This window comes from Aethalodelphis obliquidens, unplaced genomic scaffold, assembly GCF_003676395.1.
Source record: "Aethalodelphis obliquidens isolate GAN/ISIS:26980383/991018 unplaced genomic scaffold, ASM367639v1 scaffold44, whole genome shotgun sequence".
NCBI lineage: Eukaryota > Metazoa > Chordata > Mammalia > Artiodactyla > Delphinidae > Aethalodelphis > Aethalodelphis obliquidens.
This window is the reverse complement of record NW_020837988.1, coordinates 2,262,181-2,288,050: the sequence shown is the minus strand read 5'-3', so window position 1 is coordinate 2,288,050 and position 25,870 is coordinate 2,262,181. Positions and strand designations below refer to the sequence as shown.

The following is a 25,870-nucleotide window of genomic DNA, read 5'->3' as shown; positions in this document are numbered from 1 at the left end:
GGACCTGCTGTACCTTGATCTTGGACTTCTAGTCTCTGGACCATGAAATATAAGTTTCTGTTATTTAAGTCACCCAGACTATGGTATTTTGTTATGGCAGGCTGAGCAGACTAACACATTTTAAAAGTTATTGATACATACTGATAAATTACTTTCCAGAAAGTTGTTACCAATATACATTTCTCCAGCAGTATGTAAGGAGTCCTATTGCCCTGTACTCTCACTAGCACATTCAAAACATTTTTAAATTTTATTCTTTCAAGATGTATCTATGTATCAATCATCTATCTCTCTATCTATTCTTTCAAAGATTTTTTTTTTTTTTTTGGCCACGCCTCAGGTCTTAAGGGATCTTATTTTCCCAACCAGGGATCAAACCCGTGCCCTTGGCAGTGAAAGAGCAGAGTCCAAACCACTGGACCTCCAGGGAATTCCCTCTTTTAAAGTTTTTTGAAGCTTGTTCTTTTAAAGTTTCATTTCATCCAAATAGACTTAGCTTCTAAGGCATTGCCCCATGGAGGTACCACTATATTTTGAAGTTCTCAGTGTTAGTAGTATTTCATAGAGGTAAAAATGGCCACTCAGGAATCCTAAAGCAAACACATACGAAAAAAAAAAAAAACTTTTTAAAAATTTCCATTATTTCATCATCTCCATTTTATATTCATGGAAAGGAAAAGCTAAGAACTAGGAACCTGAGATGGTTTCAAGGCAATTTGTTAATAGGATTCACAATCAAAGACCTGGGATATAGGCTTTCTTCAATATGAAGCCCTCATCTATCTTGCAATGAAAGATGTCATTTTTTTTTTTCTTTTTGGCCTTGCCGTGGGGCATGTGCGATCTTAGTTCCCCGGCCAAGAGATCAAACCCTTGCCCCTGCAGTGGAAGCACGGATTCCTAACCACTGGACCACCAGGGAAGTCCCCAAAGACGTCATTTTTGTTAGAAAACAGTAATGTAGAAAAATTGTCACATGCACAGAAACCATACTCTCCCTCAGTAACTTTTTATCATGCTCTTAAATAAAGCCCTGGCTAGCAGAGCATTCTCCTTTCCTCACTATGCACCCTAGACTGTTTATGTTTCCTGAACGATAATTTTCTTTCCTTCGGCTTGCAATAGAAATCAGTAACTTAAGAGACAGCTTGGATCTGAGAACTAAATTCCACTTTTCGTCTACTTTTATACTAAGAACATCGTACCGTGCTCTGTGCAGAATGCAGATGTTCATAGCATAAATTAGTTTACTATTAAACAGTAACAGAAATTTGCCAGTTATTGCCACTGGCAGTTTATCTTGAGGATAAATTCACAATGGTGTGACTTGTGTCTGACTCACTTTTCCATTCTCCATTCTTAACTCACCTGTTCCATACAGTATTACTTTACAGTACACTGTGCACTGTTTTCCTAACTTTGCCCTGAGCTGGCAAAAGTGAGTGGAGATGAAAATATCTTTCACGTCAGTCTGTCTTGCCTCATAACATTCTCAAGCTGTTTTCCCCATTGTAGCGTTTCAAGGACAGTTCTGCCCTACTGGGTCCTCTTACAGCAGTTTGGATTTCCATGGAAGGGTTGCCTGCAGAGTTGATAATGGCACAGAGAAGAGAGAAAATTAAATTCACCTGGGTTGACCAAGTGGGCAAAAGAGAGCAATCCAAGGTCAAACAAAGGATATTTCAAGAGTCAATCTTAAGGGAATTTCATTTTATGGAAACCCCAGCCAGAAATGCCCTCAGCTCAGAAAGTTTTTCTTATGAGGTTTGAGTTTGCATCTTAATGTTATTTTTACAGCATCAGTACTGGTTTTCATTTACCATAAATAGAAACAACAACAACAATAACAACAAACCACTGAGTTGAGGAATTGAAATGATAATTTGAGCAGAGTGATGAATGGGTAGGGTATGGAGTAAAAATGCCAGTGCTTCATATAGAAAAATGTTCTATTTCAGGGGAAAAAAAAAAACCAAACTCTTGTGGTTCTTTAAAAAAGCCACTTCAGTGACGCTTGTTTTCTTCAATTTAGAAGTGCAGGTACAGCAATTCTAATTTCTTAACTGTCGAATGCTCTTTAAATTGAACAGAAAAAGATGTAATTAAGTGTGTAATGTACTTGGAATGAAATTAGGCTCAAATCTAATTCTTCTTCTGTGCCCACTGTAGTGTGGGAGTTGCCAGTTTTTTAACAGCCATATAGAAAAAGATGACTTTTTAATATTAGGATCTCATATAATTGAATGCATGCTGGAGAATAATACTCACATAGTTTCATTGGAGACTTTTAGAAAAGACTTGTGTCTAATTCAAAGAACATTTTGATTTTTGCAGAAAGTCAGGTGGCGTTTCTCCTCTTTCTGTTGACATGCATGCCTCTGAGAGATGGGGTAACCAGGAGAGCTCAGCAATTCCACATCACGACAGTTCAGTTAAGATCCAGAGTTTTAAGTGTATTGGTGTTCCCCCAGAAAAGGGAACTTTCTCTCATAATATACAAACATGCCATAAAATAGTAACTCACGGCTTTGTCAAGACTGCCCCAAAATGGTATGTGGTCCTACACAAATTTTAGACAAATTAGAAGTTATCAAGCCCTGATCTCAAAGAAAAAGAATAACCGTGTAGTGTGATTACTCTGTATGCAAGTGTGTCACTTGTATTATATGATGTAATTCTCGTAACAGCCCTCTGAAATAGTTACTATTATTATTTCCAAGTAACACATGAAGAAACTGAGACTGAGACATGTCAAACTTATTCCCCCAAAGATCCCACAGACAGTACGTGCTGGACCTGTGACCAGAATCTACATTTTGAAAAAAGCTACTTTACTCTGTTGTTCCTGATCCTACACAAAGTCTTCTTTTTAATTGATTAATTAATTAATTTTTGGCTGCGTTGGGTCTTCGTTGCTGCGTGCCCACTTTCTCTAGTTGTGGCGAGCAGGGGCTACTCTTCGTTGCGGTGCGCGGGCTTCTCTTGTTGCGCAGCACGGGCTCTAGGCGCGTGGGCTTCAGTAGTTGCAGCACGTGGCTTCAGTAGTTGTGGCTCACGGGCTCTAGAGCACAGGCTCAGTAGTTGTGGTGCACGGGCTTAGTTGCTCCGCGGCATGTGGGATCTTCCCGGACCAAGGCACGAATCCGTGTCCCCTGCATCGGCAGGCGACTCTCAACCACTGCGCCACCAGGGAAGCCCTAATTTTTTTCCCCCTTTTTCTTTATTTCTTCCTTCTATTTGAGCATCTATTACAGGGGCCAAATCTAACCCCAATCCTGTTTTTGTATAGCCTACTAGCCAAGAATGATGTTCACGTTTTTAGCAATTTAAAAAAGAAAAAAGAAAAGTAATATTTAGGGGCATGGGAAGATTGTACAAAATTCAAATTTTAGCATCCATAAATAAAGTTTGATTGGAGCACAGCCACGCTCATTAGTTTATATATTGTCTATGGCTGCCTTCCTGCTACAACAGTTGCTCAGTTGCTACAGAGACCTGATCTAACCTTCTTGCCCTCTACCACCTTCCTTCTCGTTGCTGTATCTCATCGCGGCTCGTTCCTGGCCGCCACCCGCGTCCCTCCCCAACCAGACTCCGAGTGACTGGAGGGATTCCGACGCCACCTTAGTTCTCTGAGTACCGTGGAGCCCTTGAGAACCCCTTTCGGGCTGCGGGTGTGGACGAGGCTCCCAGCATCCGCTGCTGTCTGTTGCGTCCCTCGCTCTCTCCTCCCCCAAAGAACTGTCTCTGCTTCACTGATCCTCTGCTGGCCAAACCATTGCTGCCTGCCCGCTGCTGCCTCCTAATCCAGCCTGTGGTATTACTAAAACATTGTATTCAATTAGAATTCTTATATTTTGAACTCCATCAATTAAAAAATGGTGAAAATTTGTTTTCTCCCTGTTATAGAAGAGTTGATATTATAGCCTAGATTTTGCCTTTTGGCCTGCAAAGCCTAAAATACATATCTCTAGCCCTTTAAAGAGAAAGTTTGCCTATCCCTGTTCTTTAATTGACAGGTACTATTCTAGCGCCTGGGGATACTGCGGGGACCAAGAAAGAAGTAGTTCCTGCCTCTGCGGGGCTCATATTCTTAGAAGAAAGACTGAAAGTCAGCACATTAATATGTATGTACGTACAGGAGACTATCCTTGTTCTTAGGTAATACACACTATACTTAGGGGTAAAGGGGTTTGATGTACGCAACTTGCTCTCAGATGGTTTGGATAATAACAACAATGTGTGTATCTACAGAGCTTTGAGGGGGAAAGAGCGTTACCCAAGAATTCTGTGCCCAGCTAAATTATGATTCATGTGTTAAGGCAACAATATTGCATTATAAGCATCAAACTTGTTAAGAGACTAGATCTTAATTATTCTCACCAGAAAAAAAGAAATGATAATTATGGGATGGGACGTGAAGTGAAAGAGGTACTAGCTAATGCTGCAATGGCAATATATAAATGTACCAACTCAACATGCTACACACCTTAAACTTACACCGTATGTTAAATATATTTCGATTTAAAAACCAGGTTTCTGGATGACCATGATGCCAAGTTAGATTTAGTATCTACTGACATCATACTCTGTTTTACAGTTGGTTCTGTGCATGGATTTCTCCTTCACTATAATTAAGTTTCTTGAGGGCAGGAACTGTGCCTTGCTATAGTAGAGTGCCTTGCACATGTCAGAGTAAGAACTCAATGACCATTTGTAGAATTAAATTGAATAACGGCTGAAATCTCTTGCCAGGTATAAGCACCTCGTTGTACCTTCTTTCCTATGCTGTAGCACTATACATACACACATATATGTGTTACCTTATGACTTTGATGGGGTTGTGGTTATTATAAATACTCATATTTAAGTTAATAGTATATAAGTTCACTTTTCTCCTAGCTAGGTACAAGAATTGCGTGTAAGAGCACCACCTGAAAACACACACACACACACACACACACACACACACACACACACTAAAAGAAGATATAATGGAGTTGTTGAAAGCCCTAGGAATTGGTGGTGATATTTTTAAGCTTCAAAAACCTGGACCAGGAAAGGCCAATATGTGTTCCTCATATCACTTCTTCTCATTTCCAGTGCCTTTTAGCAGACGGCTGATAGATGAGGGTCCTCTTTCTTCCCTAAGAGGATTGGTTGTAGACTCCTTAACCTGGTGTCCTATTCAGCCCCTACTGAGCCATGTGAGTCAGCGTGTGAATGAAAAACTGGTTGTCCATTCTTGAAACAGAGGAGAAGGTAATCGAATCTAATTTTATAAATATCATTTCTTAATTCCCTTTAGTCCTTTCTTGCCTTCTGTTTGAGTGATTTTTTTTCTTTCCCTTTTCCTCCCTTCTTTATTTATGAGTTAGATGTTTATCTCTACTTCTTAGTGGTATGTCAGTGGGGAATTATTGTGATGCAATGGTAGCTTCCGAGGCCACTACCAAGGGGTTAACTTGGAAAGGCTCACAGAACAAATGAAGATGCTGAAATCACACGGTTTGTTGACCCTATGTAAAGCCAATAGCAAGAGGCCAGGGAAAAGAGAGGGAGTAAGGTTAATCGTGTTCTTAGGAAAGGCTGCAATTGAGACGGAAGGACCAAGTTACCTGAATCCTGTAGAGGCAAACGTTTGTGTGTCCCGACCCCATTTTTCTGCACCAGCCTTCCCCTCTGACGTTGTGCTGTGAGGACCAGCATTGAGGGTGAGCAGATAGAAGGTGTCTGGAGCCAGTTCATACTTTCTCTACCAGACTCAGGGACTGGGGTGCCTGGCTAGAGTTGTAAGTCAACCCTGATAACTTGCTGAGCGTCCGTGTATTTTATCTGACTGGCTTGAGCAGAGGGCAGACGGGGCCACAGTAAATCCTCACGAATTTTTGGTGTCTTCTATGTCTCATGAATGTGCTAACCTGGTCCTCCCATCCCTTTCTGTCTGTATGTTCAGTATCAATATAGTCTATTTTCTTTACCTATAGCAACATATCTGTGTATCTGTTCATTGTTTTCTTTCTTTCATTTTCTATTACAGAATTGAATGTTCTTAAATGTTGCAGCAAACACACGACAGGTGATTACAAATTTTTAACATGCATACTTGATTTTATGCTGTCCGAAATTAATCAATGATTGATGGTAGCCTCCTCTCAGAAAAACCGTAATTTAGGAACACAAAATGTTTCAACTGTAACCTCTCCTTCTTTCATGTTAGGATGTTTTAATTTTCTTGGTTAGAATGCCTTATTATTACAACCAGTACTCATTTAGTTTCCCCCAACATGTAAAATTGCACTCTCACAGACTAGGACTTTGAATTTCCATGGGAACCATTACCTTCCCTACTCAGCTGAGACTGCTGAGCAGAGGATAAGCTTGGCAACTTCCTGAGCCTTCAGAAAGTGAAAATCTCTTCAGGGTCCTAATTTGCACAGGTATTTCAGTTCAGCTTCTCATTAAGTGGCCCTAGGGCCACTTCTTCATTGGGTTAAGACCTCAGTTCCTGGGTCTTACTACTGTGATTTGAATTTCACCTTTATTTCTGCCATCTGAAGCTTTTGCTTTCTCTATTTTGAGATCAGTTTTATATTTTAACATAGTTACACTGTACCTGTCATTTCTATAAATTTGGAGTCTCATGCCACGACCGTCATTTCTAGGTAGAAAGACGATTTGGTTCCACAGGTCTTGCTAAACGAACTTCATCCAATTTATTCAAGAGACTATCACGAAGAATCATCATCTCCCTTCTGATTCTTAGAGTTTTGGGCAACAATGTATGGATATTATTCAAATCAACTCAATAAATAATATGGTGCTAAATACTTCAGGAAACATAAAGATGACTAAGATAGTCTCTGCACTCAAGAGGCAAACATTATACAGTACAGAGATGAAGAAATGTTCATAAATAATCATAAGGCAGAAAATCTTTACGTGCTAGAGAGATGCATATCGCTTTGCAATAATGCATGCTACATTTATTATTAAACAAAATAGTAAGCTCGTTAAAAGAAGGAAAAGGGAATGGAAAGAAAGCATTTTCTTGCAGTAGTAACCGGAAGAGTTTCATGGGGGAGGTGCTAGTTGAAAAGTGTCTTGAATAATGAGTGGGATTTCTAAAAGTATCAATAATAATGGAGGGGGAAGTATTGGAAGAGAGGAAGTGAGTCTTCCAGGTTGAGAGGAAAGCATCCGTTTAGATAAGGAGATGGGAGAGTGGAGGGCATAAATAAGGAACAGCAAGTAGTGCCAGTTGCCAGGTTAGGTTGTTAGAAGACAGTATTATTAGAATGTCAAAATAAAAGAAATGAAAGTTAAAGCTTGGGTCAGGATGAGGTGGGACAAGATGGGCACTAATTTAATTTAATTTAAAATTTCTTACCGTCCTATTTATCTAAAAGGAAAGGAAGATGTTGGTTTTACCTTTTAAGGATAAACTTAAGAACCAGGATCACTTAAAATTTAGTTTGAGTGTTTTCCTCATCGCAATGTCCTGATAGCTTAGTTTCACTAGTTTCCGAGGTAAACTGAATCAGCATTTTTGTCTCTCAGGCACACAAGCTCCATCTAGTGGCCAAAGAATGTAAGCACTGGAATGAAAATCGATATAGAAAACATTTATTTTTCACTTGTTGTTTATATAATGATTAGCTAATAAAAGTGGGCCACACTCTAACTGGACAGGGAAATCAAGTTGTCTCAAACAACTTTTGTCATTTATTTAAGAGAATATTGGATCAGATAAAAATGGATTATAGACCAAGGACTTCTTAAACATGAAACCTTTGAAAATTTCACATCAGGGACTTAACATCAAGTTGTATTTTGGAATGAACCTTAAAGCAGGACCTAGTTGAGCTTCTAGAGAGAGTCAAGAAAAGGCAAGTCCACGTAAATGAGGAAGAGGCTGAAATACTGGAGGTAACGGTATTCGACCAGAATATTCTCTTCTTCCCCGTGCCTAACTCCTACTTTGCCTTCAGATCTTAATTGAGATGTGACTTCCTCTGGACAGTGTTCCTTGACTTCTCAGGTCTGGATTAGATGAATCACTTAATGTCCTCCTAGCGACCGCCATCTCCACGATGCCGGGACCACACTGCACTGTCACTTCCCGTTTTCGTCTATAGACCTCATTACAGTTTAAACTCCTCAACAGCTGGTACCATGCTATTGGTGTTTACTTTTCTATCCGTAATGCTTAGGGTAGTACCTGCCATCTAACAGGCACCCCACATATATTATTTACAAAATCAAGGGACAGATAAATGAAGAGAATAACTGTGATAGAAATGTCCAAGGAACACATATTGAAAGTTAGTGTCGGTAAAGCTTAAACGAAAAAAGAAAATATTTTCAGGAAAATTACTAGTAGAAGAAAAACACTTTTCTTCATTGTATGTTGATTCTGCACATGAAGTCCACTTACTTATAATCTCTGGTGCTTTATCATTTTCAGAGTCCTTAGCTACTCTCTACCTTGGTGGGGGAAAAATAGTTTTTAAGATACTACTTGAAATAGTAAATACTTAAGTATTTTAAAAGTAGTTAAGCACTAAATATTTTTAAACAGGGGAAAATAGCTCATGGTGTTACTGTAGAGATTAAACAAAAGGCTGCATATTAAGCCTATGGACCAGTGTGTAGCGCATCATGTGTGTTTAACAGTTGGCACTTTTATTCTTTCACCACCTCATCTCATAAACTCCTGAAGCCACCCAGAGAGTCAGAGGAGGCAGGTATTTCAAAAGTCTTTCTTTAATTTTTATTTATTTTGCGGTACACGGGCCTCTCACTGTAGTGGCCTCTCCCGTTGCGGAGCACAGGCTCCGGATGTGCAGGCTCAGCGGCCATGGCTCACGGGCCCAGCTGCTCCGCGGCATGCAGGATCTTCCCGGATCGGGGCACGAACCCGTGTCCCCTACATCGGCAGGCGGACTCTCAACCACTGCGCCACCAGGGAAGCCCCCTCAAAAGTCTTTTTTACAAATGAGAAAACTCCTGATTATAGAGGCTATAACCATATTACGGACTTACATCAGTTATTACGTTTTTGAATCCACACTAAGTAATATTCATCGTCCCTTCTTTGTCACCATGTTGCTTACCTAGAGGGAGAGAAGAAAATAAAGGACATTTGGATGCTACGTAATCACAGGGCCACCTTGCAGAGGATGAAACTAACTTGTAAGGGGCATATTATTTTTTTATTGCTGCTCTAACAAATTGCACAAACTTAGTGACTTAGAACAATACAAATGTATTAGCTTAGAGTCCTTGTCGGTCAGCAGTCCAACACAAAGTTCACTCTGGGATAAAACCACGGTGTTGGCAAAAGGCTGCGATCCCTTCCGGAGGCTCTGGGGGAGAATCAGCGTCCTGACCTCTTCCATTCCTTCCTGCTGCTCCACAGCCAGCAGTGGTGGGCAGACCTCAGGGCACAGCCTGCTGACGACACCTTCGCCCTCCTCTTCTACTTTTAAGGGTCCTTGGGCTTACTCTGGGCCCACCCGGATGACCCGGGAGAATCTCCCTGTCTTAAGGCCAGCTGGTTAGCAAACGTAATCCTCTTTTTCCGTGTAAAGTAACATGTTCACAGGTTCCGGGGATCAGGGTGTGGATATCTTTGGGTGCACGGTGGCATTATCCTGCCTATTCCGGAGGAACAGTGAATTCTAAGGGGAATCCTGGCAAAGGGATCCCCGAAGGAAAGCAAGGGCTAGGTGATTGTGGGCATAGTGTCTTCAGATGGAAGGGTTAGAAGTATGACTGTCAGCTGCCTGAGTGGACCTAGTAACTCCTATAGATCTGGGCAGACACTACACGCTCCGCGTGCTGTTTACATGGGTACCGCTATGACCTATAGCCTATTTTGTATTTCTGCAGTTTTCTTTCCAACTTGAACAAATGTGGGGGTTGTTATATATGTCTGTTAAATTGTATCTTTTAGGTTTTAGAGTTCAAATTGTTAAAATGAATTTTGTTTCCTGGTTCTGTCTTCAGTCATATTTCCTATGCTATGTAGGTTTTGTTTCATACTCTGATTTGACCAGAAAATGATTTCTGTATCCTAACCTATGTTACTTATGAAAGATTATCAACAAAAATTTGGCTACAGTTACCCAGCTTTGAGTCTACCTAATTATTATTATGTCAAGTCTCATCCACAAACATCATAAAGGGCCAGATTAAATGCTTTGCTGAAATTAATTTCTATCGTGACTATATAATTCCCATTTTTAATTCAAAGATTAAAAAAGAACTATAGTATATAGCATGACATCCTTAGTTTAGTGATTCTGGTTCTTAGTGACCACCAACCTCTCTTCTAAACGTTCATAAAATATATTGAATGATGGACTCTGGAGTTTTACTTTCCTGTTCTAAAGTTTTCAGTGTCTTTTAAACCTTTTTTTTTTTTTTTAAAGCAGGTGATCTATTACCTTTTTCATTTTTTAGTTTCTCTGAACTTACCAGCAATGCAGTAGGTCTTAGATTACCTATAAACAGCTGTGGGATGTCGTTTGTGCCCAGAAACATGAACTTATTTGAAACAGATAGGTGTTTGTGTACAGTCTCCTCAGCCATCTCGAGTTTCAGCTCTCTTCCTATGTTGTTTTGCCTTTACTACTTTCAAGTTCGTGTTCCTTAGTGAAGAAGGAAAGGACGCACAGATTAAGTCGTCTCTTTTTTAACCTATCTATTATTCTTTTAGGTAAATTGATAATCCTGTGTTTATAAAAAGCCATGCAGGCTTGTTTCTCTGTGCTCTCTGATACATTCTCCACTCTGGTTAAAGCATCCTCCTCCCTGTCTTTCCCTCTTGAAGGTACCTGGTAACTCTAGACCTCAATGAATTCTCTGTGGTACTTTATAGTTTGCAGCACATAGTTTAACAGTGGAACGGGTATTATCTTCCATTAGATGCTCTTTAATTATTATTTTGTGATCTTAGAATAATTGTTGATTTCTTGACCTTTTTTTGGTTCCCCTGAACAGTGGAGCTTCTTGCTAAGTAAGACTACTAGGAACTCCGTAGACATTTGTTGGTTGGTTGAGTTTTTAAGTATCAAATTTGGCTAGACATTCTTCAAATATTAATCTCCTTGAGTCATTTTTCCATTTGGGGAAACACAAAGAAAGAATATAATACTTGAAATTCTTTTTAGGGTAATGAAAACAGTAGTAATAATTAGTAGTAGTAGCAGTACTAAACACCCAACAAACTAAAAGTACCTTTGGAAGTCATTCCCTTCTCCAACCTTCCACCAATTGTTAATCATTTCCCTAAGCCATTTATTAACAATCTCAGCCACATTTGAGACGGTAGTTTGGAAATCTGTTGTTAAAGACACGAGATTCTCTTTCAGCCTTGTCAGTCAAGGCTGTGTTTCTGGATTTGTCCTGCCTTATTCTAGAAAAAGGTACCAATCTGAACTTCTTTGAAGTTATACCTCATTTACACACTAAATTTAGAAAGCACATCACTCTCTTGGCACATTTTTTTAGCTTGTAGAAATGGTAAATGCTTAAAAACAATAATAAATAGTGTTTAATAGTTACAGATTTTAAAATGGTTTATGTAGTTTTCAGTGTATTGATAATCATGCAAAATAATGTACTAATTTGGCTGCAGAAAAACCATGCCCTAACAACTTAGCAATTTTGCTCTCAATTTTGGATAAAATAGCATCAGAAAGCCATGAAGTAAGGCTTTGGTCTCTAGGAAGTAAAAAAGCAACACAAATAGATTCCATTGTTTGCCAGCAGGAGGTTAGGATGTAGGTTGGCGTTTAGAGTAGCAAGCAAGAAAAATTCTCTTTTTCTACGTTAAATACTGTGAAAATTCTGGTGCGTCCTCGTTTATTTTGTTCAACTAGGCAACTTGTTACATCTCAATCTATGACCTCTACGGTCTGTGTATTCCCATGTGATTTATTTGTCTAGAACTCTATTAATTGGATATGGGGATTTGGGTTGCCACCATGACAACCAAGCAGTATAGCTCGTTTGCTTTTTCCTAGATACAGAAGCTTGGAAAGGAACATCTTTGCTGCAGCTGCTTATTTAGTACCAGGACCTGGTAACTATGGAAATTTAGATCGAGATTATGTGGCTAAATTGTTCACAAGGTACATGCAGTCTGCTAAGTAGCTGGCTCAAAGATACAGTAAAACATGTCATGGCCAGTTCATCCCTTTGCAGCAGTCTTTTTATTAAAAAGGTCTTATTTAGCATTCTCTCTGTTTTAGGATTCCACAAACCATATTTTCATAACTTTGTCATCCATCCATAAGAAGAATTTAATATCTTTCTTTTATTAGGTAGATTTTGTTCAGTGCATGGTGACCTTTTGGGGGGATAATAATGACAGTGTTTACATACTGTTGTACATGTGTTTTCTCATCAGCAGTGTTATCCACAGCATTTACTGTACACCATTATGATGCACAAGACCTGGAAGTTTAAATTGGTATAAGAAAAAGCTCTTAATCTCAGACTACTTACAATATGATTGAAGAGAGTATATAAGTAAAACCACGTGAACAAGATGGTAGCATGTGTGCAGTTGAGAGGAAAGTGAGATCATTTTGTCTGGGGTGATGAGGTTTTTTTTTTGGTTTTGGTCATGTTATACTGAAGCAAGAGCAGAAGTATAGGCAGGCTGAATGACAGAGAACATTGCAAGGATAAGAAACTCAGGAAACAAATGTCTAGAATAGTGGTAGAAATGATGCATAGACTTCTGAAGTTAAAGCAGTTGAGGCAACTAGTGAGAAGTACAATCGGAGAATTGGGGTGAATGTATATTTCGGTAACACATTTTCTCAAGTAGATTTATTTTTGACCTCCATTTATTTACATGCCCACGAATCCTAGGCCATTAATAATGCATTCTTCTGAACTTGTAACTAAAATGTCTTAGATATTCCAAAAGAGAAAAGAATACATCATGTATAGTTTTCACTACTTGCCTTCTTCAGTTTTCTGATGTAATTCCTGGAACATTCTGTCTCCCTTCCCCTGACTCTCACTGCCAGATTTTTAATCATAATGGATTCCGCTAAAGCTCTTTGAATTTCCTGTTTAATCCATATTCAGTAGGAGAAATAACACATTTCCTTGTTTTTTTGTTTTTTGTTTATTTTGGTAGAACTTAGAGTGACTGTTGGAGAGATTTGGTTTAAATTTAAGGAGCAGAAAAACTACGATAAGTAAAAAAACAACAACAACAACAAAACACAATGTATACAGGATCAACGGAATTTTTAAGATCTTAAAATAGTTAAATGCCCCAAAAGTAAAAAAACTGTGCAAAGAAATGTGACCATACAGAAATCTGGAGAGTAAAAATCTGTTGTGAGCTTTTCTTCCTTTGCAATAACTCTGACCACCATTTAGGTCAATTTGGGCAATTTGGGCAAACACCAGTTTACATTTTTAGCAAATAAAAGTGCGGTATAGAATCTCCCACAGATGCGGTATGTCTCAGGCCATTTGGAAGATTCAGGATCTGCCACATCCCAGACTCTCAGGAGGACACTTCGGAATCTGAAGCATCTTTTAATGTCCACATGTCCTAGGTCAGGGTCTGATGGCACGAAGACACTGCACCCCACACAGGGCGGCGGGAAGGAGAAGGGGCTGCGGAATGCAGACCTGGGAGGGGACCGCTTAAAAGCCGAGAGGCAGAGAAGAAAGGATTCTTAGTGGGTATGACGCAGGAGGCAGATGAGGATGGGTCGGCGGACCAAGGTCACACGCCAGGATACTGCAGACTTTGGACTCAAATCGGAGTCCCTGACTTCAAGCCCGTTGTTTCTGCCAGTGTCCCGGGGGGAGCTGGGCGAGGTCTCCACGAAGGAGGCAGATCTGAGGCGCCGGGGGCTGAGCCACGAGGCCGCGCTGCAGAGACGGGCGTCCAGGCGGACCCAGGGGTCCCGGGCCTTGGAGCGCCCGCTCGCCCCGCCCCTCGCAGCCCCGCCCTCGCAGCCCCGCCCCCTCGAGGCCCCGCCCCCAGGGTCGCTCTCCGCGCCTGCGCCGAGATGCGCCGGGCCGAGCGGCGGGAGCGCGCCCGTCTGCTGGCTGCGTCCTCGGGGTGCCCCGCCCTCAGGTGCGTCCTGCGCGGGGCGGAGCGCGGCTTCCGGCACCGCGCCCTCCCCTCTCCGCCCCTGCCCTCCCCGTCCTGCAGCGTCGGGGGCGCGCGCGCGCGCGCGGCCGCCCTCTCGGACACTGTTCCGAGCTGAGGTCCCCGCAGACTCCGCGCGTCCCGGCCGGTCGGCGCTCGGCCCGGCCCTGAGGTGACGCGGTCGCCCAGGGCTGCGGGGTGTGAGGCCCGCCGGGGTGGCTGTCACCCCTGGGAGGGGGTGAGGGGTCGAGGAGGGGCGGCCGGCGGGGGAGGAGCGGTGGGTGCGGCCGGGGGGTCTGGGGCTTGGAGTGCAGCGGGGCTCGGAGGGGGCCGAGCCGGCAGCTGGGGGGCAGAAGGGTCCCCGAGGTCGGGGAGAGCGCGGTTGCGGCGTGTCCTGTGGAGGAGGATGCTGTTCGCCTCCCGGGGTGTCGGGGTGCGGATGCCGGGGTCGCCGCGGGACCCCTGCCTTGGGCTGGCCGGGGTGGTCTCCATCCTCAGGGCGCCGTTGCGGAGGGCGGAGATGTTGGGAAGGGAATTCCCTCTGAACACCTGGCCGCGAGCGCGGGTTCCCTTGGGAGCTTCGGGCTGCTCCTCGCTCTGCGCTAGGAGGAGTTCGGGAGAGATGTGCAGAGCTTGGGGCACGGTTTTGGGGGAAGTGCCCTGGTTCCCGAAACGCAAGGCTCCAGGCGTGGAAGTATTGATACTACAGCAGACGCGAAAGCTCGGGAGGCTGCCGGCGCTAATAGCTGTAGGAGGGTTGCTCCTGGGCTCCCAAGGCTTGGACAGACGTTTCTAAATAAGTCTGAAAGAATAAAGGCAGTCACGTTTACTCTACATCGAGGACGTTGTGCAGGAACGGAAGGGGAGAAAAGGAGTGTATGTTGGACTCCGAGCCGTGAGCCAGGTTCAGTATTATCTCGTTCAGTCTTGCCAGCATCCTTTGGAGGTCGGAGGGGTCTTATTCTATTGGGCAGATGTGGAAAACGCTTCCCAAAAAAGTTAAGTCACTTATTTCGGTCCCAACTAGCCAAAAGGGCTGAGCTTCCAACCCAGGGATGCCAGACTCTTAAGTTCTCGTCCTTGATGCCCTACATTTTGCTTCTATCCAGAGAGCGATGTTACATATTTTTAGGGAAGACTCCGTACAGGAGAACATTATTAGGGCAGTTAGGGCTCTTGGGGGTATTTGGGTTAAAAGCTAACTAGTAAGGCATTAATCCTGGAATATGTGCTGTTTAAGTGTATTTTCCTTCAAACAGGATTCAGTATAGGGAAATCTTGCATTCAGGGTCAAAGCAAGTTTATTAATACATTAATACATTAATACATTATTAATACATTACAGGTTTATCTGAGTGTCTTTTATATTCTAGATGCTAAGCTATGTGCCAGGAATGCCAAGATGAATACGATTTGTAATCTCTGCCCTTGAGCTTGAGGAGATGATTGCATAAAAGAATTTTGTAGTATTCTCATAAATTGGGATCTTTGCTAGTGTGTGAATTAATCGTCCTAGAATAGTTGTAAGCACAAGTTTTTAGGAACCTGTTATATATAAGAAAAAGTATTGGATAACTTGTCATGTGGGTACCATTGCATTATTTTCCCATTCAGCAAGAAATACTGTCATAAAATTTAGGTTAAATCATATTGACAATTATTATTTTCTTTTATTATTATACTACCTTCAGTAAATTTTAAAACACTAGAGAAGAAGAGAACATTTATAATTTATTCCCTGTTAAGTTAAAAGGCTTGGTTTCTCTTTTTGAGTGTGCTTCACTGCTTGTGAGATCTTAGTTCCCTGACCAGGGATTGAACCTGGCCCTCAGCAGTGAGAGTGCCGAGTCCTAACCACTGGACCACCATGGAATTCCTGTAAAAGACTTGATTTTAATAGTGCCTTTTTTTTTTTTTAATTTATTTCTGGTTGTGCCAGGTCTTAGTTGAGGTAGGTGGGCTCCTTAGTTGCAGCTCACCAGGTCCTTTAGTTGGGGCACACATGCTCCTTAGTTGTGACATGCGAACTCTTAGTTGTGGCATGCATGTGGGATCTAGTTCCCTGACCAGGGATTAAACCCGCATCCCCTGCATTGGGAGGTGGATTCTTAACCACTGCGCCACCAGGGAAGTCCCGATAGTGCTTTTGTTTTATTAGTTGAGAAGCCAGTGATGTCTGTAGCTGGGCAGGAACTTCTTTCAAGTCATCTGCCAAAGATGTTCTTAACCTCTTCTTCTAAAAAATAAATCTTAAATTAAAGGTCTCATTGATACCAGAATCCATTTAGCTTTTATCTCTCAGAGTTCTAGTGGAAACAAAATCTTCAGTTTAGGCCGAAATGGCACCTTGTTGAAATGTATAACATTACCTCTGATGCGGCTGTAGGTAGGTGGATAGAAGGGGTAGTGGAACGTTTCGGAAATTTCTCCTGATGGCTTCAGTTTCTCAGTGAAGTGGGGATCAAGGTCATCATTTGAGGGCGATGCTGTGGGTGGAAGCTTTGGGGATTAGGAAAGTGAAAGGACTAGTGAAATATGGGATTGCCAGGCAATTAAACAATTATTCTTAAGTATGAAAAGTGCAATCAAGGAAGTATGGGTACACAAAATAAAGATGTCTAGTCTAATTTTGCATATAAGGTATTTGACATCCTGTTTCCAGGGCCTGTCCTAATAGTGTCGTCTAGAGGGTACACCTGCCCTTTTTGCCCCAATTCACTTTGCCCGAGCCTCTGCCTCATTGCAGGTTTCCCTGTTCTTTACACAAGTCAAGCCCCTTTGGGGAGTCTAGTTCTTCCATTCTTTTTCCCTGCCTGGAATTTGCATTCCACTCTTTCCCAGACTCTTTCCCCCAGTTGCACTTACCACATTATATTAAATTTTATCTATCTGCAAAGTCAGTGACAGTGTCTAACTCCGTTTTGTATTATTTTTTAAAAAGTTTGGTGCATAAATCCCTCAGTAACTGTTTAATGACTATGCCGCTTTTCTTCTTCCTTCCTCCTTTTGTCTGTAACGGTCAGCAAGCTTTTTCTGTGAAGAGCCACACAGTAAATGTTTTAGATTTTGTGGACCCCATGGTCTCTGTCTTGATTACTGAACTCTGTTGTTGTAGCACAAAGCAGTCACAGGCGGCACAGAAACAGCTGAGCATGGCTCTGCTCCAATAACACTTTATTTCTAGACTCGAGATTGGAGTTTCCTATAATTTTTACATGTCACAAAATACTGTTATTCTTTGATTTTTCCCCCCATTTAAAAATGTGAAAACCATTCCTAACTACTGGGCTGTACAAAACAGCCTGTGGGCTGGATTTAACCCCCTCGGGCTCCGTTACAGACCTTTGATCTATAGACTCTCAGCAAATCTGGATAAAGGAACTTGCGGTAAGATGATACTGGTTTTAGTATTACCATGGGTGGTAGAGAAACAAAGAAGGCAGTCTTTTTGTCACGGATTTCATGGTCAAGTTCAAGATTAAGATGTAAACAAATCATGATGACACAGTATGGTAACCGCAATTACAGTTTATTTATTGGAACAAAGGAGTAATAATCAGCTCTGCTTGGGTGGATGAGAAGTCACCTCTAATAGTCGTCTGTTGGGGATACTTCCAGCTTAGATCCTTTCCAGGAATCCTTTCAAACTTGCTAAGGTGACTGACTGACCACATCTTTTGCCAGGATGGCTGTGAACATTCGGATGGCTCAATTCCTTTTTTATAGGATATAATCTTAATTTGTTCCTCTCAGAACTAAAATTAATACATTCTAGATACTTTTTTCTGACCGTTATTTCTAAAGGTCATGCACATTTTTACTGCTTTGACAAAGGTGAAGTATATTTCGTAGCACATATAGTAATCAATGTTTCTTTAATACAGTAGTGAATTTCTGATACTGAATTTTGGGTTATGTAAATTCAGTCTTTAAGTCAACTATTAATGCATTAGAAAAGGAAGATGGGCTTTAGTGGGCTTTCCGTTTTCTTGCAACTTATTAGATTTAATGTGAATTATTTTTATCTAGGAAAAGTATGGATATATGGCTGTTAGCATTACTGACGCCATCCTGGGCTCTTACAGTTTATCCTGTCCTTTCACCCACCCTACCCAGGACTGAACTGTGCAGTAAGTCACTTCTCTGTTGTCAAAGCTTTGCAGTTAATAGAAACTGTTTTAATAATCGTTAGGATCAGGTGGCCTCCATGCTCTGTCAGTCCCCAAACAACGATGATGTATATTCCCGGTGCCCACGAGACTAGGTACCCAGTCATGAACTTTGACTTAGGAGTACACGTCCCGTTTCCAAGCACCTGCCTCCATACGCTAGGTTAACTCTAAAGTCGTCCCAGGGGCCCCCGCCGGTGAGGAGGGGAGTGCAGCTGCAGGTCATTTTTCCCCGATCAGGAGCCCACCCTGTGAGTAAGTTACCCTGTAATAAACGGATCCATTGATTGCGTGCAGCTGCCTGCCTCGTTTTGTTTTTCGGTCTCAAGGTGCTTTCTCAGTTCAGTGAGCACTTTTCGTTCCCTCCTTCCTCCAGCAGAAAGTTAAATATTTAATTAAACCTTTAGTGATACTAGGTGCATAAAACTAATTATTATTTAAAGCTCTATAACAAACTTAACACATTCCCCAGATACGCTGTGGAGCAATGGAAAGACACTTTAAATATTCTTAAAAATAATTTTGTACCCATATTTCTATGTCTTTGTCATAGTTCTCGAGCAGTTAAGAATTGGCTTTGTTTAAGAGTTTTAAAGGTACTGCCTTGGTAAGACTTTGGAACTGTGTCAAGTATTGTAAGTTTTCCAAAAAGTACAATTTGTTAAAACTATGCCATTAGAAGTTTTATTGCTCTTAAGTTGTGAACTTGTGCTTTCAAGGGTCATCTTCTAATATATGTTGCAAAAGAGGTCTTACATGTGTTGTCTACTCAAAAAGCTGCTTTTTTACGGTTGTCTGGTCGTCTCTATTTACAATGCCCTGGGCTTGTGTGAACTCTGTTACTTGTGAGTAAACTCCTCCTGGATGTTGACTGTATGATTCTCTTCCCACTTAACAGCCAATGTTAAATGCGGGGCAGGCCAAGCATCCTTCACTGCCTTTTGCTTTTGTCCTTTTGAATCTCACCACATAAGGCTATAACGTTTGGGATAATTCAGGGGAATTACAGTGTAGAAAGAGGAAATTTAGAGCTTTATGCTAAATATGGGTTTTCTTTTGGTCCAGGAAAAGGCACAGGACGAGTTAAACTTTTTACAGATGTCCCCTTGCTGGCCGTGCCTCGTTCCTAACTTTGCAGCCCCGCTTTCAGCTGTGCACTGGAGTCAGAAGAGCCACTTTCATGTCACCTCTGCGGGGTGGATTTCCACCTTTCTTTCAGGAAACCTCAGTGCCCTGCCCATAGGGCTTGGTTTCAGCTCAGACACCGTCTCTTTATCTTCGGCAGAGGTCTTCATTCAGTATAGAAAGCACTGCCTTCCCATATCCTTCCTCCATCCCAAATCCCCCCTCCCTACCCTGCAAAGCAGTGTGGGGCGGGGGGAGCAGAGGGGACTTTATGATCACCCCACCAGTGGGAGGTGCAGGCTTCCCTCTTTTCGTTTTCCTTCCGTCTTCTCCCAAAGGACAAACATTAATTCGCAGAGACACTGTGGTCTCAGCACTTGAAGAAGCAGCACAATATTTCCCTCAGCACCTGTGGTTTGCAAGGAGCCTTTTACAGTAGTTAGTGCTTCACATCATGATGCAGAGCCATCCTCGCCTGATTTATTCCCCACGGCCCTTTTCAAATTGCACCTGCTTAAACTCAGTGGGTTGTGGGTGCCCAGGTGGGCAAATAGGTTCATTGTTGTCAGTTTATAAAAACCTGTCTACAGCTTTGAAGTTACTGGTTAGGTGAACATTAAACTAAAAGTTAATGAAGAATCAATGTTAAGAATGTTTCATTTTAGTTTTCAAACACCCAAACCAGGTGTTTACTTTCTTGAAGAAAACAATAAGTCAATTGATTTTTCTTCTTGAAGATGTTTTGTTTTAATAATTTGAGTAGATGGAAGTTCAAGGTTACTGAAATTTAACATTTTTCACATGATTAGACTGGAGCTTATGAATATAAAAAACATCGGTTTGTTCAGGTGAGTCATAGCACTGATTCGTCTGTATACTTCATAACAGAGTGCATGCTTCCTGGTCAGCATTTTCTTCCCTCTGTCCTCTGGCCATCGATTCTGGGGGAATTACCTTGACTCAGTCCATTCTAACTCACCGATTTGGCACTCACCCCAGCTAGCAAGAATTTTATTTCTATCTGTCTGTTCCATTTCCAAATTCTCTAGCAGCTTTTTCTGAATTGCTTTGTCCTTGTTTCATGAGTATGATATCCCTTGAGGATATTAGTTATACTACTTTTATAGACAGTAGTGATCAACGTGTAATTACTTGCCATGTTCCAGGCACCATTTTCAGCATTATGTGTATTTATTCTTTTGGTCATTCTGACAGGGACAGAGTAGGGAGTCAAAGTAGGTAATTAAATAGTTAATCCCACTAGGGGATCATAAATAAAAACGTATGGGAGACCCTGTAAGTTAACGATCACTCAAGAAAGCAGGTTTGCTTAACAACAGAACCAAGCAGCAGAAGCACGAGACATGCCCCCAAACAATGAAACGATGGTGGCATGAGACCCACATCCTGCCCAGTGAAGTCGGCAAGTTGATGATCCTTGAGAAGGGGCTTACATGTCTGCATGCGCTAAGAGCAGAGATATCGGGGAAAGGTGACATTATACCAAAACCTGAAATAATTTACAATATCATAGTATGTGTAACAGGACTGCCATTTTGCTCATTTCCATAGCGCCATGACAATCCCGGTTGGGCCATATGGGGTCAAAAACTCCCCCGCCCACCATGTAGGAGGAGTTAATAGTGGAAGACTTGAAGAATGAAAAAGAAGGTGGTCTTTTCCCCCCTCCCCACTTTTCCTTTGCTTATAAAAATGTAGCCCGCCGAGTTCTCAGGACGGCACTCCCTTGCCTGTGGGCTTGTGTCTCTCACAAGCGTCCTGTACTAACAAACTCTTCTTTCCCTCTCACTCTGCCTCTCCCGGAATTCTTTCTGCGCTGAGACAGAAGACATTCTGGCTGAGGAAAAACGGTGAGGAAGAAAAATTAGAGCTCAGGGGCAAAAGGAAAACAGCATGAAAACACCTTTTGCTTCAGAAGGGATTTTGTGCTTTGGAAGAAAGGACAAAACTGAGGCTGGATAGACGCTGAAGTGACTCCTTTGATTAGTCATTGTGCGTCATCTTCTGCAGAGACATTTATCTCCCTGTTAATATTACTTAAAAGCTACTTTAAAAACTACATCAGTGGTTCTCCGCTTTTTATCGGGCCCTGCGCGCTCACTCCCGTTAGCGTCAGTGGAACTGTACACTTGGTAGGCAGGGAGGCACGTGGGTCTTTAAGATTTCCCTTTGTTCCTGACACACTTCACTTTGAAAACCGCTGTTTTCGGAGTTTTCTAACCATGGAGTTAAGAACACATTATACTGTAACACTGGCTGAGTCCTTTGATGTGAGAAATAGAAACTGATCTGGCCAGCTTAAGTGAAAATAAAATATACTGGGTAGATAATAGGGCATTTCACATAGTCCAAGGAAGAAGAATCAGGTTTTGGGCACAGTAGGTATCAAACCTTAGGGGAAAGCTTAGTTCCGAGAATGTATGAACTTTCTTAAATGCTTCTATTAATCTAACTGTTTCCATGAGTCCCAGTCTCTGGGTCTCTTAGTTAAAAATTCCACTCTGCCTGGAGAAAACTCAAATGCTACCGCTCAGAGGTGGCCGTGGTGATGGTAGTCGTGGTGTGTCTGGTGGGATGGCGGGGTGTGTGCACAGGTTCATGGGCTTCAGGCAAGGCTGTTAAAGACTCAACCCTGAGTTCAGGGAGCAGTTCTCAAAGGAAGGAAGAATACTGTGAGTCCATCAGCTGCTTCAGGAGGGGCCTGTTTTCTAAAAATGAGGCATCGAGCTTGCAGCGTTCGGTTGGAATGAATAATTCAGTGGCTCCCACTAAATCGATGTGTTTTGGCAGATAGCTTGAGAATGTTCTTGCTGTTAACTTGGTTAGTGTTTCTATGTTTTGTAGTAAATCATCCTCGAATGAGTGTGATCCGTCTGCCTTTCTCTACCTTCCACCCTCCCTCCTTCTCTCCTTCCTTTCATCGGCCTAGAGGTGATCACCAGCTCATTGCAGGATCTGATATAACAGGAATGAGGCTGTTGGGAGCATTTATTTTGAGTGTATCCTCCTTTCTTGGCTGCTGCAATTTTGCTCTTTTTAATTTACTCATTTAATATTTTTACAGTATATCTAATTGTGTAATTACTTTTTTCCCCACCATATAAGGAACACATATTGATGGAAAAATTGAGAAAATAGAAAAAAGCACAGAGGGAATGAAAGTTGTCTAAATCTCATCGTTAAATTTAAGAAAAAGCTCTCTTCTGCACCTATAAAGAGGATGTTTATTTGCTCCAAACTTCAATTATGTATATTGCCTTTTGGGGGGTAAGACAAGCTGCCTCTAAAAAGTTGCCTGCTTTTTTATCCAGGTGGAGACGGTCAGCCAGCTTGGAACAGACTGTCCTTGTGGTAGAGGGGGTCACACCAGTGGCTGCCATCAAATAGGTTTATATAAAACAAGGAACAAATGTCTCTCTGAAGAAGGCTTAGCGGGACTTTTGTGGTGTCTCCTCCAAGCTGCCCTCTCGATACCTTTCTAGGTGACGGGGCCGAGCCAACTGGAGTAGGGACCACGGAGAGTGCACTCGGGAGCCCGGCCAGGCTGGCTTCTGCTTGCATATAACCTCTTTGAAGACCTGCGATGTGGCTCCAGCAGAGGTCCACTCGCAGAAGGGGCCCCAGGGGCCTCCAGAGGGTCAGCTTAGCCTGGAAGAGGGCTACTGGGCCTGTGATGCAGTGATTTAGGTCATACAGCTCAAAAAGTACACTGAGGTGAAATTTGTTTCCGTCACTCCAGAGTGAAACCCTGTACTCATTAAGCACTTTCTCCCCTTCTCCTCTGGCAACTACCAGTCTGCGTTCCATTTCTGTGGATTTATGTATTCTGGAAATTTCACATAAATGGAATCCGATTTGACCTTTTGTGTCTGGCTTCTTTCACGTAACGTAATGTTTTGGAGGTTCATCCACGTTGTAGCGTGTATCAGTACTGCGTTCCTCTTTATGGTAAATAGTAAATCATTGCGTGTATACACCACAGTCTGTTTTTCCCTTCGTCTGTTGGTAGACATTTGGGCTGTTTCTGCGTCTTGGCAGTTATGACCCTGCGTGAACGTGCACTTGTTTGAGTCCCCATGGAGTAGTGGGATCACGTAGGAACTCTGTTTAACAGTTATGACCCTGTGTGAACGTGCACTTGTTTGAGTCCCCATGGAGTAGTGGGATCATGTAGGAACTCTGTTTCACTTTTGGAGAGCTGCCAAACTTTTCCTCAGCAGCTAAACCCCTTTGCAGTCCCGCCCGCAGTGTATGAGTACCCAGTTTAGCCACGGAGTTTCTTATGAGAAATTTGCTCTCGTTCGAAGCAGTATTCCTGTAGGTGATGCAGTGGTTATTCTCTGACTGCTTTCAAGATTTTTCACTGTCATTCATTTTTAGCAGTTTAATCACGATGTGTTTGAATGTGGATTTCCTTCGATTTATCCTGTTTCGGTTTCATCAAGCGTCTTGAAACTCTTAGGTGTTTCATCTCTGGCCAAATCTGGGAAGTTTTCAGCCAGTAATTCTGTAAATACGTTTTGCAGCATTAACACACTTCTCTCTTTCTGGGCCTCTGATCGTTTGAATGTTAGACCGTTTGTTATTGTCTCACAGTTCTCTGAGGTATTGTTAATTGTTAAAACAACAACAACAAAACCTCTTTTCTCTCTTTTGTTCAGATTGAGTAGCTTCTCTTGATCTATCAAGTTGACTGATGTTTTTCTGTTGTCTCCATTCTGCTTTTGAGCCCATTCTGTGGATCTTGTGTATTTGTTGCTGTGTTTTTCTGTTCTAGAATGACTACTTGGTGCTGCTTGATATCTTGTTTCTTTGCTGACACTTTCATTGTTTTCAGGAATGACTGTTTTCTTGCCACTGTTTGCTGGAGCACTTTTTAAGTAGCTGCCTTAAAGTCTTCGTCAGATAATTTCAAAATCTGTGTCACCTTGGCAGTGGCACCTGTGGGTAGAGTGACATTTTTCACATGCTTCATTACCGGAGTCATTTTGCGTTGTGTGAGACTGCGGGTTTTGTTTTCATCCCGTAGAGAGCATTGATGTCTTCTTTTAGCGTGCTGTCCACCTGGTTAGGTTCAGGTCTTCAGTTTCTGCCCACGTTCTCTGAACTGTGGTTCTAATTTCGGTTTAGTTTTCAGAAGCCTTTGCAGTGCAGTTTGAATCTGTCCGTGTGTGCCGCCCAGTGACCCATCCGGATCTGGGCGGTGCGTCTGTCTGTGAATTCAGTTCCTCAAGTGTTTGGTGCACGGAGTAGGAGTAGATGCATATTTACCCAGATTGGGTGTGTTAGTCCAGGAGCTAATGAACAACTTCATTGCGTTGCTTCCCTGAACTCCTCTTTTCATTTGCTCTCCCTGCTACTTTTTGATTCCCCGTGGCTTCTCTTTTCCATCTTCCAGCCGCCAAGCTAGGGTTTTCCTGCCCCATTGGGCCACGCACTTCGGCGACTGCATGTGCCGCATTCAGGGCCCTGTGTCTGGAAGGTGACAGAGCAGAAAGCGGCGGGCTTTGTCTCCCGACCCTTGTGGAAGAAGCTCCACTCAGAAGAGAGAGTTTAGCTGGGCTCAGCTTTCATCACTGCAGTCTGACACTGCTGTAAACGGGGTTGCTTGGGGACAAGGGCACAGGAGAATGTAGAAAAGAATAAAAGACTGGGTGTTTCCCCGTTCTCCGTGAGCAGAAGACTTCCGTTTCCTACCGAGCCAGAACTAGAGAGCTTCCTCCGGAGCTTTCTCTGTGTCCCAGTGCCCACTTGCAGTGCGTTCAGTTTAGAGGACACTGGAAGAGAAAAAGTGGAATTCCGGTTCCCCCTTGCTTCACATGCTACTATTTACTTTTCAGGATCTTCACATTGCCGTTCCGTGCATTCTGTCCGGGTAGGAGAGACAGTGTGGAGTATGCTTAACTGTCTAGCCTGAGGCTGAAACATCTGTCTGTCTTTGACGTTAGAAATGGCATATACTTGACTGTGTGGTTCCAATTTCTTTTTTTCCAATCTCCTTTCTTTAGTAAACTAATCCAGAAAACATGGCTACTGCAATTCGGGAAGTTGGAGTTTGGAGACAGACCAGAACACTCCTACTGAAGAATTACCTCATTAAATGCAGGACTAAAAAAAGTAGCGTTCAGGTAAGTTAAGTGACCATTATGTCTTATTGCAGTTTATTTTGCATTAGTATGTTCCATCTTTAAAAGGTGATTTGTTTTGCTGGATACATTTTTATTATAATTTTATATTCTTAGGTCCCTTTAATTTGCTTGTAAAAACTTGTTGTGTTGGCCTCAGAAAAATACCTAAATTATCCCATGTTTTCTGAATGTCAAAAATTTTAATAATGATGTCTAAATTTAGTTAATTTCTAATATCAGTGCTTGATTTTGAACCTTGAGGCATGCATTTCCCGTTTCATGGAATGAAA

At 42.2% G+C, this 25,870-nt stretch overlaps 1 protein-coding gene and 1 non-coding gene across 5 annotated transcripts in view; one reads left to right on the top strand and one right to left on the bottom strand.

Moving 5' to 3' along the window:
• Positions 1-14,220: 14,220 nt before the first annotated feature.
• Positions 14,221-25,870, top strand: part of ABCA5 (ATP binding cassette subfamily A member 5) — a 65,285-nt gene continuing 53,635 nt past the window's right edge. For 3 of the 4 annotated variants that reach the window (XM_027080511.1, XM_027080509.1, XM_027080512.1), the window contains exons 1-2: positions 14,221-14,309; positions 25,461-25,580. In XM_027080511.1, coding sequence (XP_026936312.1) covers positions 25,479-25,580 — 102 coding nt within the window. In that variant the 5' untranslated portion in view covers positions 14,221-14,309; positions 25,461-25,478. Of the gene's footprint in view, positions 14,310-16,272; positions 18,268-25,460; positions 25,581-25,870 lie in introns of those variants that run through there. The other variant, XM_027080510.1, reaches the window with a different exon arrangement.
• Positions 15,938-16,009, bottom strand: TRNAE-CUC (transfer RNA glutamic acid (anticodon CUC)). The gene has a single exon. It is a non-coding gene; the product is annotated as a tRNA-Glu (tRNA).